Here is a 15,034-nt window from a genome sequence, read left to right on the forward strand (position 1 = left end):
ATGTAGCAAGAAAGTCACTGAGTTGGTAACAGTGGAGTGAATATTGTTAAACATTGAGACCTGACCTGGTGGCTCAGTCAAACAGCGGCTGACTTTTAAACCTTTGCTGAGGAAGAATCAGATCAGGGGGTAAGATCGGCCGATCATCGATCCCCCAAGTTAAGAAGATGGTGATACGTACATCAAAGGTACAATGTCAACATCATAGTAAGTGGAGCAGGTGAGTGAATCACCTGATCATCTGTTGGTTGCAGTCAGGAAACATTGTCAAACTAGAGGGGCCCCAAAACCAGACTCTGATCTGGGCCCCATGGAGGCTTGGGCCGGCCCTGCTCCCCCACGAGATTGGTTACCATGACGACGCGGATGATACACAGCTCTACATTATGATGTCACCAGGTGACCTTTGAACCCATCCGATCACCAAACAGATGCTAAGAACAGATCATTGTGTTCAAACTCTTTCGGGCTGAAAATGAAACTTCAAAGTTCGGTTCGGTTCGGTTCAGAATCTTTAAGCAACAGACGGAGAGCACGCGCGTGCGCGCGCCAGCCCGCGTCCCTCATTCGGAACCAGGTCAAGGTCACAGCGGAAGAGCCGAACCTCGACCGGAGGAGGGACGGAACATGTGGGCGTGCACGCGCCCAGGTAAACATGCGCGGCTTACCTGCGTGCGCAGCGGCTCCGCGTGCTCGATGAGACTGACGACGGGCACGCGCAGCGCGGCGGCCAGCAGATCCACCTGCAGCAGCTCCTCGCGGCTCTGCGGGAAGGCGAGCGCGGCGGAAACTCCGCGCTCCAGCACGCGCTGGCACGCGCACCGGATGAGGGACTCCGGGTCCGCGGCGGCCAGCTGCCGGGACACCAGCTCCACGCTCAGGTTGTAGGGCAGGAAGTTCACCCGCTCGGGGTCCGGATCCTGGTCCCAGTTCCGGTCCCGGCTCAGAGCGGCCGCCGTGCGGCTCAGCGCCGCCTGGACCTGGAGACGAGCCTCCCGTTGAGCCGGCAGGAGCGCACCGACGCGCACTGCGTGTCCGATCTGCGCCAGGAGGTGGCAGGGCTGCGGGTGGAGGTGGCACCCCGGACCGAGGAGAAGCTGCACGACCAGAAAGGTTCGGAGAGTTCGGAAAGTCCGGAACCAGGACAACGTAGAGGTGAGAGACATCCTGCCGCGCCGTCAGCATCGCTCTGCCGCTCCCGCCGCTCCTGCTGCCGCTCCAGCGGAAAACAGAAACAGACTGAGGAGGGGGGTAAGGGGGGGGGGGGTTACCGGGGGATCCTGAAACTAGGAGAGAGAGGAAGAGGAGGAGGAGGAAGAGGAAGGCTAAGCTGCTCTCAGAGATCAAAGAGCAGCTCTCTTCTAGGACAGAGACTAACTGATCACTTGGTTACCTGGTTACAGGTTCTGACCCAGTTCTGGTTCCACCTCAATTTGGAGAATATACAACAGAACCGCCTTTAGGACAGAAACCCAACTGGACCCGAACCACCTGGAGACAGAAACACTGGATCCTTTCTGTTCTGCTGATCCTAACTGATCAATGATCAATGATCAGTTCCTGATCAGCCTCTGGTCTCCGATGGGTCATGTGACCAGCTGCTGTGATCTGAATATTAAACTGCAAGACATTTAGATCAGCAGTGCAGCTCCAACTTGCAGCGGAATCCGTGTGCTCCTGACTGAAGCCGTCACAGGAAGTGAGGCGATCTCTGCTTCCTGTCTCACTGATGCTCCGAGATGAAACGAATCGTTTTAATCCTGTTTTTAATATTTGTAATGTGTCGCCGTTCCTCCTGTTGCAGCGTTTATTTATAGATCACATCTGGACGGTTTGAACATCTGGCAGCAAACAGAAAGATCCAGAACGACGGGATCCGATTTCTGAGGTGGAAACGACTTCAGACGAACTGATTCACTTTAGATGAACCGATTCACTTACAGGTGCTGGTCATAAAATTGGAATATCATGAAAAAGTTTATTTAAATTATTCACAAACTAAAATGTGTATATTATATTCATTCATTACATGCAGACTGGCACATTTCAAATGCTTTTTTCTTTTAGTGTTTATTACCCATCTCAGAAAATTAGAATATTGACCCTGATGCTCCACACTAATCAGATTATTAATTCAGTGCAAACAGTTTTAAATTGTCTCTCAGTTCAGATCTGCAGGTCACATGACTGCTGACCTGACAGCTGTCCAGAAGATGACCTTTGCTAAAGAAGTTCAGAGTTCAGATACATTCAGAGAGGCGAAGGAAGGAAACCATGAGGTGGAAACAAATGGACAATCAGGAAAACCGTCCTGGAGAGGATGGGGAAACAAACCGTTTAAAATATCAGGGATATTCAGAGAGAGGCCTGCAGCTGGAGTCAGGAGGGACAGACCTGGTTGCAGCTGTCGCCTTCCTCATGTCAGACCTGAACCAGACGCAAACGTCTCACCTGGACTGAACCAAGCAGGACGGACTGCTGCTCTGTTCTCTGATTACAGTAAATTCTTCATTTCCTCTCAGCCTAGAGGAAGAGCAGAGCAACAGAATCCATGTTGCTTGAGGTCTAGTCAAAGTTTCCACAGTCAGTGTTGGTTTGGTGCCATGGCATCCGCTGGTGTTGGTCCACTGTGTTTTCAGAGGTCAAAGGTCAATGCTCCTACCAGCACTTCCTGCTGCTGACCAACTTTATGGAGACGCAGATTTAATTTTCCAGCAGGACTTGGCTGCTGAACACGGAACCTGGTTTAAGGTCCGTTGGACTGATGAAGTGGTGATGAACCCGACCCGACATTTCATAGGAGCTGAAGGCCAACAGAGCAACCTGTTGCCCTGACAACAGCTGAGTACAGCTACAAGCTGATGGACGCCACAGGCTGATGGACGCCGCAGGCTGATGGACGCCGCAGGCTGATGGACGCCACAGGCTGATGGACGCCGCGCTGCAGTAATCCAGGCAGAAGGAAGAACTCAGCACTGAAAGCTTCCTATTGGTCAACATTTCCAAAAATCTTTTTTTGTTTTGGTCTTAAATGATACTCAAATTTTCTGAGATACTGAATTTGGGGTTTTCATTTGTTATAATTATCAACATTAAAAGAAAAAAACATGTAAACATTGAACATTCTCAAGAATTAATGTTATACAAGTTTCACTTTTTGGATGGAAATACTGATTAGAACATTTACATGATGTTCTAATTTATGACCAACACCTGAGGATGAACTGGTTCTCTGCAGATGAACTGGTTCTCTGCAGATGAACTGGTTCCCTTTGATTAGTTAGCAGAACTGCTGAGGTCAGTCAGTCACCTGAGGCAGGTGTGTTGGAACCAGGTCAGGTCCAGATGTTGACCTAAAGCATCCCATAATAACCCTGGTGGCCGTTCAGGTGGTCGACCTGCTGAAGCTCCGCCCCTTTTAACAGGTGCGCCATGCAGAAAGGCGGCAGACGGAAGAATCCCATCGGACGTCTCGGCATTCAGGTCATGATCAGAACTCGCCTCTAGAAACACTGTTGACCTTCATCATCATCATCAGTGGTGAGTCTGTCTCTACCTGTTATTCTAAAACTTGCGAAATTTACCATATATACTGCAAAATCAATATCTGATTTTATTATTAATCCTAAACTATGAATTAGAAATTATTCAGATAAATTAATATTAAATAGATTACAGACAAAAAGTTTAGTATTTTGTTCAAGGAAGTAACTTAAATGTGATTCAAAGCCAAGTTTGTCAAATAAACTGAACAAGCAGCAGAAGCCGAGTGATTAGAGGTCAAACTGTCTAGATCAAGTCACATAGAAGCTGTTTAGAGAAAGTGGGCGGGGCTTTGGCGCGGCACGGGGCGGAACGCCCCAGATCACCGTGCCGACCCGGTGACCTTTCCCCCTCAACCCGCTCTCCTGACTGACGGCTCGGAGAAAAAGATACAAACAGAAATGCAGCCGATCATTTCATCAAACTTCTAGTATAAACTTTCATTTCCTCAGCCTCAGAAAAGCAAAAAGGGAAGTTGGTCCTGGTTGGTCTGGAGGAAAGACACACAGGAAGCTGATACAAAACAGGGCTTTTATTTTGTAGGACAGGAAGTGCTCATGTGGGCTTGGTGAGCAGCTGAGATGAAAACTCAAACAGATCTTTGTTGACCTTCTTCAGTGTCTGGACTTCCTCCTCCAGCTCAGCGACTCGCAGCGCCGAGTTCTCACCATCACCGCAGAGTGCCTGGGAAGGGAGGGGTCAGAGGTCACCATCATCATCATCACTATGGTTTTATTAATGGGACATGAAGTGCGTCGGGTCCGAACCAGAACCTGAAGCCCCGCCCTCTCACCTTGTCGCTCACAGCGTGCATCAGGGAGTACAACCTGCCGGCCTTCTGCAGGTACGACTCCTCCTCCTCCTGAAAACAGGAAACATGCCAAAATAAAAGCACAAAAGCCATGGCAGCATGCCTGACTTCAAAATAAGATGTCAAAGGAAAGGAAACAGACAAGGTTATTTTCAGAATAAAAGACTTTGGTCCAGCAGGACTGTATGTGCTTCAAATTAAGACGTCTGGAAAAAATCAGACGTTCATCTAGAGTTCAATGTTGAATTCTGATTAAAGGTTGATCGTATTTCTATCTGGGCTTGAAGATGAAGATGATGATGATGAAAACCTCATTTTGTTGTAGCTGATTTTATTTCAGATCATATTTAGAAAAAATAGAAAAAAATGACAAAGAAAATTAGTTTCAAAAACTAAAAGTCTTATTTTTTTAATGAGTTGTTCAAAAATCAAATTTGAATTTCAATCTTAGAATAAATAGAACAGAAGTGTCCTTTACTGTCCCACAGTGGAAAATTCAATAAATAAAAGAAATTAATGATGCAAAACTAAATTTGCTGGCAGGTTCAATCAACGAACTAAACTTAAAACTCCACTCAACTGAATATGACTCAAAAGAAAATGACATGTCAATATTAACAATGAGAAAAATTGCTTTTCTTTGCAAAATATCTGAGAATTCAAATCTGCAGATGACTTGTTGAAAAGCTGAATGGAGTTTATAAGCTGATGTAGGAAGAAGTAGTGAGCTGTCAAAGAGCAAAGGTTTTACTAAATGTGGAATTTCAAAGAATTTCAATTCATGTAAAAGTTACATTTCTTCAAAAGGTATCAGAGAAATCAGCAAAAGTCATAGTGGAATTCTCCAGAAGCAGCTGAAGGTTTTGATAAATAATCTGTTGAAATTGGTTGAAGGGTGCAGAAGTAGTAGGACTGGACAGGCTGGGTAGCATCATCTTTGGTTACCTAGCAACACTCCGACTCTTTGGTTACCTAGCAACACTCCAACTCTTTGGTTACATTTTTCACTTGCTGTTTGTGATGTTTTGTTTTTCAGCTGTACAGTCCAGGCCTAAGAGGGAGCTAAGCACTCAAAAAGGGTGGAACATTTAATAATAATAATGTTCATTATCATGGGTTTTTTATGATAATGAACATTATTATTATTAAATGTTAATAAACTCAAATGAAACTGAATTTAACTCAGAAAACCATTGTCGTCTGAATGAATCCACTGAATTTGAAGATGAACGGATTAAATTAGACTCCAGTGGAGGCGGAGCTTCACCTGTGGACCCTCACCTGTGTATGGAGGGCGGGGCGGACCCAGGCCCCGCCCCCCTCGGCGTCGGGGCCCTCGGGGGCCTGCAGGTGTCGGCTGAAGCGCGGCAGCGGGACGGCGGGCCGACTGTCCGGCAGGAACATGTTAGCTGAGACGGCCATGATGACGGCGTTGGTCACAGGACCTGAACACATAACAGGAAGTGACGTCACAGAGGGACCAGAGGCGCGAGCCTATCAGGAGCCAGGAGATGAAATGGCTTCATTAAAGATCAGTTGAATTTGTCAGGCTGTCGATTGATCCTGATTGGCTGATGAATCTATTTGCTGATTGTCAGATTATTGATCAGTTTGATGGTCAGATTAGCAGAATGAACTGAACTGGACAGACTGGTTCGAGCCCAGTTCATCTTCATGCTGATCTCATTGTCCGTTTCCATGGAGACGAAGCTGCAGCAGCATCACCTGGACCTGAAGCCGCTGCCTGAGTTCTATCAGCTGATTGGCTGCAGATTCCAGGTGAACTGGCTAAAGGTGTCCCGTCCTCCTGGTTCTGTTAAGGTCTAATGTTCTGAGGTGTTTCTGGGTCAGAACCCCATGAGAACTGGTCCTGATGGGACGGCCAACTGGACCTCCAGAGCCATCAACCTGACCTGCAGCAGGAACATCCCAGCAGGCTGGAACAGAACCCCTGGTCCGCCTCTCTGATACCAGTATCCATCAGCAACTGGTTTTGGTTCTGGTCCAGATGACCAGGCTGACCCGCCGCCTGACTGCAGGAAACTCCCCGATTCCGAACCGTTTCATCCGTCTGCTGGGGTTCCGGATCGGCACACCACTGGATGCCGCTCTGCCGGTCCAGAGTAAGAACGTCTGGATCAAACCGGGTCGGTTTGATCGGTGATCAATGTCTCTTGTCGATCAGCTGAATCTCAGATTTCCCAGGCAGTGCAGCGTTTCTCCTCTTTCCTTCTCGATGCACCGGCACAGCAGCAAATTAGCAAAGTCGTGAGGTGCTTGAGCACCTGCCCTTTTTGCTCCTTGCCCCAAAGTGCCCTTTTGGTTTTTTTTTTTTTTTTTGGCATTATTATTTTCAAAGCCCTCTTCTGACACATAACATGTACTAAAATTATTTTATTTTATTTTTTTGTACAACATAATAAGCCTTCCGGTCACCTTGTTACCTTTGACCTTTTGCCCGTGACGCATGACGCGGTTGCCTCTCGCGCTGTGAGATAAGGCGGCTAACTGGAGCTCAGCATAGCGAACGATCCAGATCATATGTCTATGTTCCAGATTACAGAACAGTTTTTGGTGAAATATATATATATAAAAACGTTTTTGGTGAATAAAGTGGAGCAGACCTGCTGCTTGTCAGATGACGGAAAACGTTTAAGTATCGTTTCTGCTTCAGCGGTTTAAGCAGAGAGGTAATGAGATACAACAGACACTGACAGGCCTCTGTCTGCCTTTCTCTGAAGAACTACTGAGGGGAGGAGACAGCCAGGTGAGGAGAAACTGTTCTCATCTATCGATTCAGTATTTTTATCATACAGACATTAGGCTGCTGTTGTTGTGCTATTAGCTAGCTGCTAGCTAACGACTTTGCTAGCAAAGCTAGATAAATAAAAAGCTTCTTCCCTGTGTACGAGGCACATCGCCCGTCCAAAACTTATCATCTCCATAATGGATATATGTTGGATCTTCTAATTTCCTTTGCTGCATAATGTACATCGCATTTATTCCAGCGTTAAGTAAATGTGTCTTGAAGGAGAATAGCACTTAAATAAAAGTCCAACAAGGATATTCATTTAGAATTAAAAATAACTCACCCTGATTTACCATGATAGATATAATTTGTCATTAATGAAGGGGAAAAAACTCAACCAGACTTTAAGTTTAGGGTTCGCTGAGTATGAAGTTAAATTTTTCCCCCAATTATTCAATGGGAAAAAATAAACTAACCTCAGTTAAGTAAAATAAAATTGTAATCAAAACTTTTGGAATTGTAATGATTTATTTTTTAAAAAACAAATTCTTTTGTTTAAAAAACTTTTTTTAATTAAATAACTAATTTTTGTCTTGTGAACTTAAAAAGTTATTTGCCAAACATAAACTTTTATTTTCACACATCAGAAATCTTGTTGTGATTTTGGGTCCTGCCCATGACGTCATGTGAGAATCACAAGCAAAACTTTGAGTCAAACAAAAACTTTGAATATCAAGAAAAGATTTCTGACATGAGCAAATAAGTTTGTTTTGCAAAAAAAAATTCACTTCTTGAGACAAATGTGTGATTTAAATGTTTGAAAAAGTTTTAAGCAAAACTCAGCAGCTTTTCCCATAGTGACATGCATTAACAATTCAATTTTTGCTTTTCTCTTTTTTTTATTTTTTTCTGCAGTTCCAGTTAAAGTTTGCTGCAGCTCTGCTTTCCTGAATGGACCATCTTCATCTCCACTGCAGCAAACAGGCAGCTCTGTTTTATAGATTACAGTCACTAAAAGATTGCATTGGGCCTTGTTTATATTTTTAATAGTGTAATTCTGTAAAGACTAAATATGTAAATCAGAGCTAAACCACCAGCTCTGATTTACATATCTTGCTAAATTGCGGGTTTGAATATTGCAAAACTTTCCTATAACAAAACAGACCTGCAGAAAGAAATTACTAATAAAATATCTTACATATGCATAGTTGTATGATCTATATAGAGATTTACCTTAGCTTTGATTGTATATTTCACAATTTTGTAATTTATCATTGTTTATTAAACTCTGAAAGCTGAGAGGCTTTAATATTCTGTCCTAGAATGCGGGGAGATGTGCCCTTTTTTTTTTTTGAGCACCTGCCCTTTTAGTGGCCTCTGCACGGCCCTGCTAACATGAGGCAGGTAATCTGTGAAAAGAATGGAGCTGCTCTGCCCCCTCCAGGTGTTCTGCAGAATTACACCACTCAGCCAGAAACAGCCAATCAGAAGCAGCAGAAAGCAGCTAGCCATGCTATTGCTGTCAGGCAGGTTGATCTAGTAACAGAGTTGATTATTTTAATGCAACCTGCATTTGACTTTGAATGAATGTTTCCTATTTTACTTGACAATATTTGATACAGGCAATGTTGTCTATAATTTAGGCTTTGAGAGCCTTACAGTGAAATAATGTTTTACTGATTGCAGATTTTTTGTCGCCTTTTTGACTGAATAACTGCTGCACTGGGCCTGCAGGTATTTTGCATGTTTTTGCCTAAATTAGATGAATTTGTGGTTCTGTTCTGCCAGATCACATAGTAGCATTTATACCTAAAGAGAAACATCAACAGCCATGTGATCGGTATCGGGATCGGCAGGTGAAAACCCGATCAGAGCGTCTCTAGCGGCATCCTCACCACCCACAGCAGAACCGGGCCGGGGAGCAACGCTGTGTCTGTCCCGCCCACAGGGATTATAGGAGTTCATTAGAAAATCCCAGACCAGATCCGACCCGCTCTGATCCTGTCAGAACCAGAACCAGATCAGAGAGGCGGGCGGGGCTTACCTTTGTGTGCGAGGCAGCGGACGCTCTGCCGGCTCTGGACGTCCCAGAGGCGGGCCGTCTCGTCCTGCGACCCGGACAGCAGCAGCGTCCCGTCCATGGACACGGAGAGGCAGGTGACCAGGCTCCTAAGGAGAACCCGGTCAGAACATCCCACAGGCCCGAACCGGTAGTGCCTCTACTGTAACCATGGTTACTCACCTGTGGCCCTTGAACACCTGGTTTCCCTCGCCGTCCGACTGGAACGACTTCTCCCGGTTCAGACTCTGCAGACAGAAACTGCAGTGAGACCCAGCAGAACTTCCAGAACCAGTCGGGTCCATTCTTGCCGTCAGGCAGAACCCGGCCTGACTCGGACCAAACTGGATCAAACTAGTTTTACTGGACCAGACCAAACTGGACCTACTGGTTCCAATGTGTCGCCACATGTGGACCAACCGACCAGCAGAGGGCGCCGATGTTCCTGCTGGGAATGTTCCAGTGGATCGTTCTGGGAACAGTTAGACCCGACTCAGGCTCGGACATCTTGAATATGTCGTCATGGCAACGTCCATGCGTCTCGTGTTCTTGTTTCAAAGGACCGACTGCAGTAACAATCGGTTGTCCTTATAATCCAGGACGGGCTTTTCCAGCAACTATAGCCGGTTGGACCCGGCACCAGAACCGACGACTGGGACTCGGTGAGGAACGCGTGGGAAGCTAAAGTCCCATCAGAACGGTACCGGGTCGAGGGAAGGTTCTACCTGATCGGGCCTGGCTGACCCCTGGCTGACCCCTGGCTGACCCCTGGCTGACCTCTGCACCATCAGTCCCATCTACAGGTGAACGTTACTTCCTGTTGGCTAACGAGAGGTGTTGCCGTGGTTTTCTCCAGGCCGCCTGACTCCGCCCCCTTCCCACTCACCTGGCTGCAGAGAGACACCTGAAAAATGTTCCCATCACGTCCTCCACAGAACAGGAAGTACTCTGAGGGGTCAAAGGTTACCGACATGATCTCCACGTCAAAGAGGACGGACAGCAGCAGCTCACCTGAGGAGAGCTCCCACACCTGGACAGATGCACAAAGGACAGTCCTGTTTCCCTGGAATAATCCTGTATTTTAGTGTATAATCTGAATATAATCCCAAAACCAACATAATCCCAATTTACACCAGTAATCCAGATGTAATCCTGCCTGGGGGCGGGGCTACGCTCAGCCTCACCTTTGCGGTCTGGTCGAGCGATGACGTGGCGACTCTGGCCTGAGCTCCCATGTGACCACAGTGCAGGTCTGTGATTGGCAGAGAATGGCGGGACAGGACGTGGCGTGGTTCGGGGGCGTGGCTTAAATCCATCTGGACCACACTGAGGGACAGACACAGGTGAGACAGGAAGTGACCTGTTAGGCAGGTGGTTCGGCAGTTACCGAGGTAACCACCAGGTGAGTTACCTGCACACGTTCCACACCAGCGCCAGGTTGTCTTTGCCCGCAGAAACAAAATGGCTGCTGTCGTCGGTGAACTTCAGACACGTGACGTCCTGATAGTGTCGACTGAGCACCGCCAGCAGCTTACCTGTGCACACCTGGAGCAATCAGAGCACAGAGTTTATAACCACACTCAGTCAGCAGAAGCTTATTGCTACCATGGAAACCAGTAGGCTCACCTCCCACAGGTAGACCGCCTCGGCGACTCCTGCAGCGAGGAAAGCCCCGTCAGGTGAGGCGGTGAGACAGGTGACCACACCTGGACAGACGATCTTCTGCTGCAGCTGGTCCTGCAAACACAGCAGTAATTTAATTTTATTTCCTCTACGCGTCTTGGGGACTGACCGCCGTTTCTATGCGACAGAATCAGCAGCGACAGAAAACAAAGGAGCGAGATGCACATTTCGTTGCTGGAAAAACAGGAACTAGTTTTAGTTTTGGTCGCCAAGTTCGGTTATTATAAGCGGCTTTGGGCTTGTTTGTTTTTTCTACAGTCGCTTGCAGATTTAATAAGTTGCGGTTTTTGGGCTTAGAAATAAACAGACATAAACCCCAGAATTTGTCTGGGTTTTATGTCTTAGACCAGTTAGTCTTAGTCTGACTCTCCCTGTCCATCATTTCCCGGATGATCCGTCCCGCTGTGTCTTTGTTAATGTCAAGTTAATATGTTTGCTGTGAACGACGTCGAGCTTCGGTTGCGCTCCAGAAAACTGCAAACATTGAGATTAATATGAACAGCGCAATAAAACAGCCACGAAAGAACGAGTCCATAAAGTTGTGCAACTAAACGCCATTATAATAATTCATATTAAGATAAGTGTCACAAATCTGTGCAGAAGGATATCTGAGCTGTGGAGCTGCAGGAGGAGCTCTGTGTGCTGAGCTCTGACACCAAATGCAGGGCCGTAACGCAGAACCTGGAGGCTGGGGCTGGAGGGGGGCTTTAAAATCCTATTTATAGTTTCCCAGAGATACTAGAACACAGAAAAACACACACAAATAACTAAAGTTGTTTCTGTCCTGTTGTAACCATAAACAATCTTCCCTTCAGTTCAACCTTATAAGTGGAGACACATAGTTGATGTTACTATTAGAAAATAACTTGCAATTAAGTTTTGGCAAAGCTCAAAGTAATTTTCACAGGTGGTGGAGCGTTGTTGTCAGCAGCTTCTGAAAGTAACTAAAAAAATTACTTTTAATGTAACTTAGTTACTTTCCAAATCAAGTAATCAGTAATCAGATTAGTTACTTTTTCAAAGTAACTATATCATCACTGCTTATCGATCAGATTCACATGTTCCTATTGGATCAAAGAACCATCAGGTTCGGTTTCTGTCTGAATTCCTCTCTGGAAGCAGGCGGGATTTTTAAAATCTGGCTCATCTGGTACCGGGCTGGACTCTCCGGTGTCTGTCGGGACTCTGAGTTTTCGCGCTATATGAGGCTCGATGTTCGGTGTGCTGGTCCGGGAACGCTTAGCAGGGCTGTTCGGCTCGGTTCGGCTCTGCTCGGCCGGGTCCTTACCTTCCTCTGGATCTCCCACACATTGATGAAGTTTTTCCCCAGCTGCGCGCTGAGCAGAAACTCCCCCCGCAGGACGGCGAGGCTCCGGGCCGCAGAGTTCCCTCCCCGGTAGGAGAGCAGGCTGGAGCCGCTGTGGAGGTCGAAGACGGTGCAGTTCCAGAGCTGGGAGCCCGAATCGCTGCTGATTACCACCTCCAGAGGAGCCGCCATGTTGGCTTCAGCGAGACAAGAAGGAGAGACGCTTCTTTTTCTTCTTCTGATTTTTAATGGCGGGTGACATCTAACATTAAGATGCATTATCGCCATCTACTGTGCTGGAGTGGGGACCGGAGTATTTCCCCCCCAGCATAAATTATTTTGTTCAATCCTGTTTCCTTCAGAAATGTTATAACTGCCTTGTTTATCTTATTATGTTGAACTAATATTCATTCTTAATGTCTCCACATCATATTTCCTAATTTCTTGTTTTAACTTTTCTCTACTTAACCTGTACTTTTCACACTGGATTTTACATCCATACCAGCCTCATAACCTGTTGGATGTTTTCCTATCAAATGTAAAGTTTGATTTAATTCTGTATGTCTGAGCCATAATCTTGTCATATTCTACTTGTTCCTTTTGATTTCCTCCAATTATTTCTGTTGACATTATGAATGTTTTGTGCTCTCATTTGTTGTTGTTTTTATCATTATTGAATTATTGTGTCACATCACGTGACTTGTCTAATTGAAGACACTCGTGTACAATAAAGGGTGTGTCCTTCAAACAAAGGGGGAACAACACGAAAGCCAAACCGAGTGAGTCTCATGGTGTCACGTTGAACGCTGTGCCCGAAAAGTGATTCTGCTAACAGGTTATGGGCCCAGGATCAATGAAGAAACGAGTGAATGTCCCAACAGACGGTGAACATCTGTTGTGTAAGTAAACAAGGGAAATGAACAGAAGAGAAAAAGACATGGCACACAGCCGCTGGTCAAGACTTCTCTTTGATGGAGACGAGAAAAATTACGAACTATGGGAAACAAAGTTTTTAGGACATCTTCGATTGCAAGGGCTGAAACAGACAATTTTGACAAGCCCCTCCGATGATGACGATGAAGAGGAAGACGCGAAGAAAAACGCTGAGGCTTATGCAGAGCTCATTCAGTTTTTGGATGACAAGAGTCTATCACTTATCATGCATGACGCGGCAGACGATGGACGTGCGGCGCTTGGAATCCTGCGGGCCCATTACGCCGGTAAAGGAAAGCCCAGAGTGATTAACCTGTATACTGAGCTGACGTCACTGCAGAAATCACCCTGTGAGTCGGTTACCGAGTACATCATCAGAGCTGAGACAGCGATCACCGCTTTAAGAAGTGCAGGTGAGGAGCTGAGCGACGGACTTCTGATCGCCATGGTCCTGAAAGGACTTCCAGAGACATTTAGGCCATTTGCTATTTATATCACTCAAAGCGAAGATGGTGCTACGTTGACTTTTGCAGAGTTTAAGACTAAACTCAGAAGTTTTGAGGACATTGAAAATATGCGTGCCACAGTATCTGAGGACAATGTGATGAAAGCTAAAACACATTCTGGTACGAAGTGGGCACCAAGAAGTGCAAATGATCTTGGAGCAGGAAGTTCTGAGATCGTGTGCTTTAAATGTGGGACGAAAGGCCACATAAGCAGAACCTGCCAGCGGAAGCAGTGGTGCAGTTACTGTAAGAATAACAATCACAGCAACGCAACCTGCAGACGGAGAAAACAACGGGACAACGCACGGAAAGTAGCCGAAGAGACGGGCGGCGACAAAGAGTTTGCTTTCCGGGTGAGCGACGCTGACATGCGAGTGGACGACATCAAGAGGAGAGGTCTGATGGTGGACGCTGGTGCGACGTCGCACATAATCACCGACATCAAGAAGTTTCGGAAGCTTGATGAAAGTTTCCAGGCCGAGACGCACTGCGTGGAATTGGCTGATGGATCCAGGTGTTTTGGGGTTGCTAAGCAACGAGGAGACGCGGAAGTGTTTTTGATTGACAGGAGAGGTCGACGTCTTAAAACGGTGCTGAGGAACGCATTATACATCCCTTCATATCCGCAAGACATCTTCTCAGTGAAAGCTGCAACATCCAGCGGAGCAACGGTGATCTTCAAAGAAGGAAAGAACGTTCTTCTCAGAGACGATACCAAGTTCCCCATTCACGTATGTAACAAATTGTATTACTTACAAATGATGGACAGTGAATGTGGAGATCAGTGTAAAAAATGTTATGACTTACAAAGTTGGCATGAGATTCTTGGACATTGCAATTACAGAGATGTACTGAAGCTAGAAAATGTTGTTCATGGCATGGAAATTAAAGGGAGAGGTGAACCAATGCCATATTGCGAAGTCTGCACAAAAGGAAAATTTGTTCAAACTAGGAACAGGGAGCCAGATGCAAGAGCTAAAGGACCACTAGCAATGGTCCACACAGATTTAGCAGGACCTATAGACCCAATATCCAAAGTTGGTCACAGATATGCATTATCCTTCACAGATGATTATTCCAGTGCAGTCTTTGTATACTTTTTGAAAAACAAGAGTGACACAGTACAAGCTACTGAAAAGTTTATTGCCGACATGGCTCCACATGGAAAGATTAAATGTATGAGGTCAGACAATGGTACTGAATTCACAGGAAAAGAGTATCAGGCATTACTGAGCAGAAATGGTATCAGACACGAGACCTCAGCACCATATTCTCCACATCAAAATGGTACGGCAGAACGAAACTGGAGAACTTTATTTGACATGGCTAGATGTATGTTAATCGATGGTGAGTTACCAAGAATGTTATGGCCATATGCAGTTCAGACAGCTGCTGTAGTGCGAAACAGATGTTATAATAATCGCACACAGCAAACGCCTTACTT

The 15,034-nt window shown here is 46.0% G+C and overlaps 1 protein-coding gene across 1 annotated transcript; it reads right to left on the minus strand.

The window, feature by feature from the left end:
* Nucleotides 1–4,055: 4,055 nt before the first annotated feature.
* On the minus strand, nt 4,056–12,374 carry wdr18 (WD repeat domain 18). Its single transcript, XM_014974923.2, has 10 exons — nt 12,134–12,374; nt 10,789–10,899; nt 10,574–10,707; nt 10,347–10,488; nt 10,049–10,192; nt 9,346–9,410; nt 9,148–9,272; nt 5,636–5,799; nt 4,337–4,405; nt 4,056–4,227 (listed from the first exon to the last, which is right to left on the minus strand). Exons 1-10 carry the CDS (start codon nt 12,341–12,343, stop codon nt 4,099–4,101), a joined length of 1,293 nt encoding a protein of 430 aa, XP_014830409.2. The 5' UTR covers nt 12,344–12,374; the 3' UTR covers nt 4,056–4,098.
* Between the last annotated feature and the right edge of the window lie 2,660 nt (nt 12,375–15,034).

Source organism: Poecilia mexicana, unplaced genomic scaffold (assembly GCF_051168715.1).
Source record: "Poecilia mexicana isolate PSO_F unplaced genomic scaffold, ASM5116871v1 scaffold_4, whole genome shotgun sequence".
Classification (NCBI taxonomy): domain Eukaryota; kingdom Metazoa; phylum Chordata; class Actinopteri; order Cyprinodontiformes; family Poeciliidae; genus Poecilia; species Poecilia mexicana.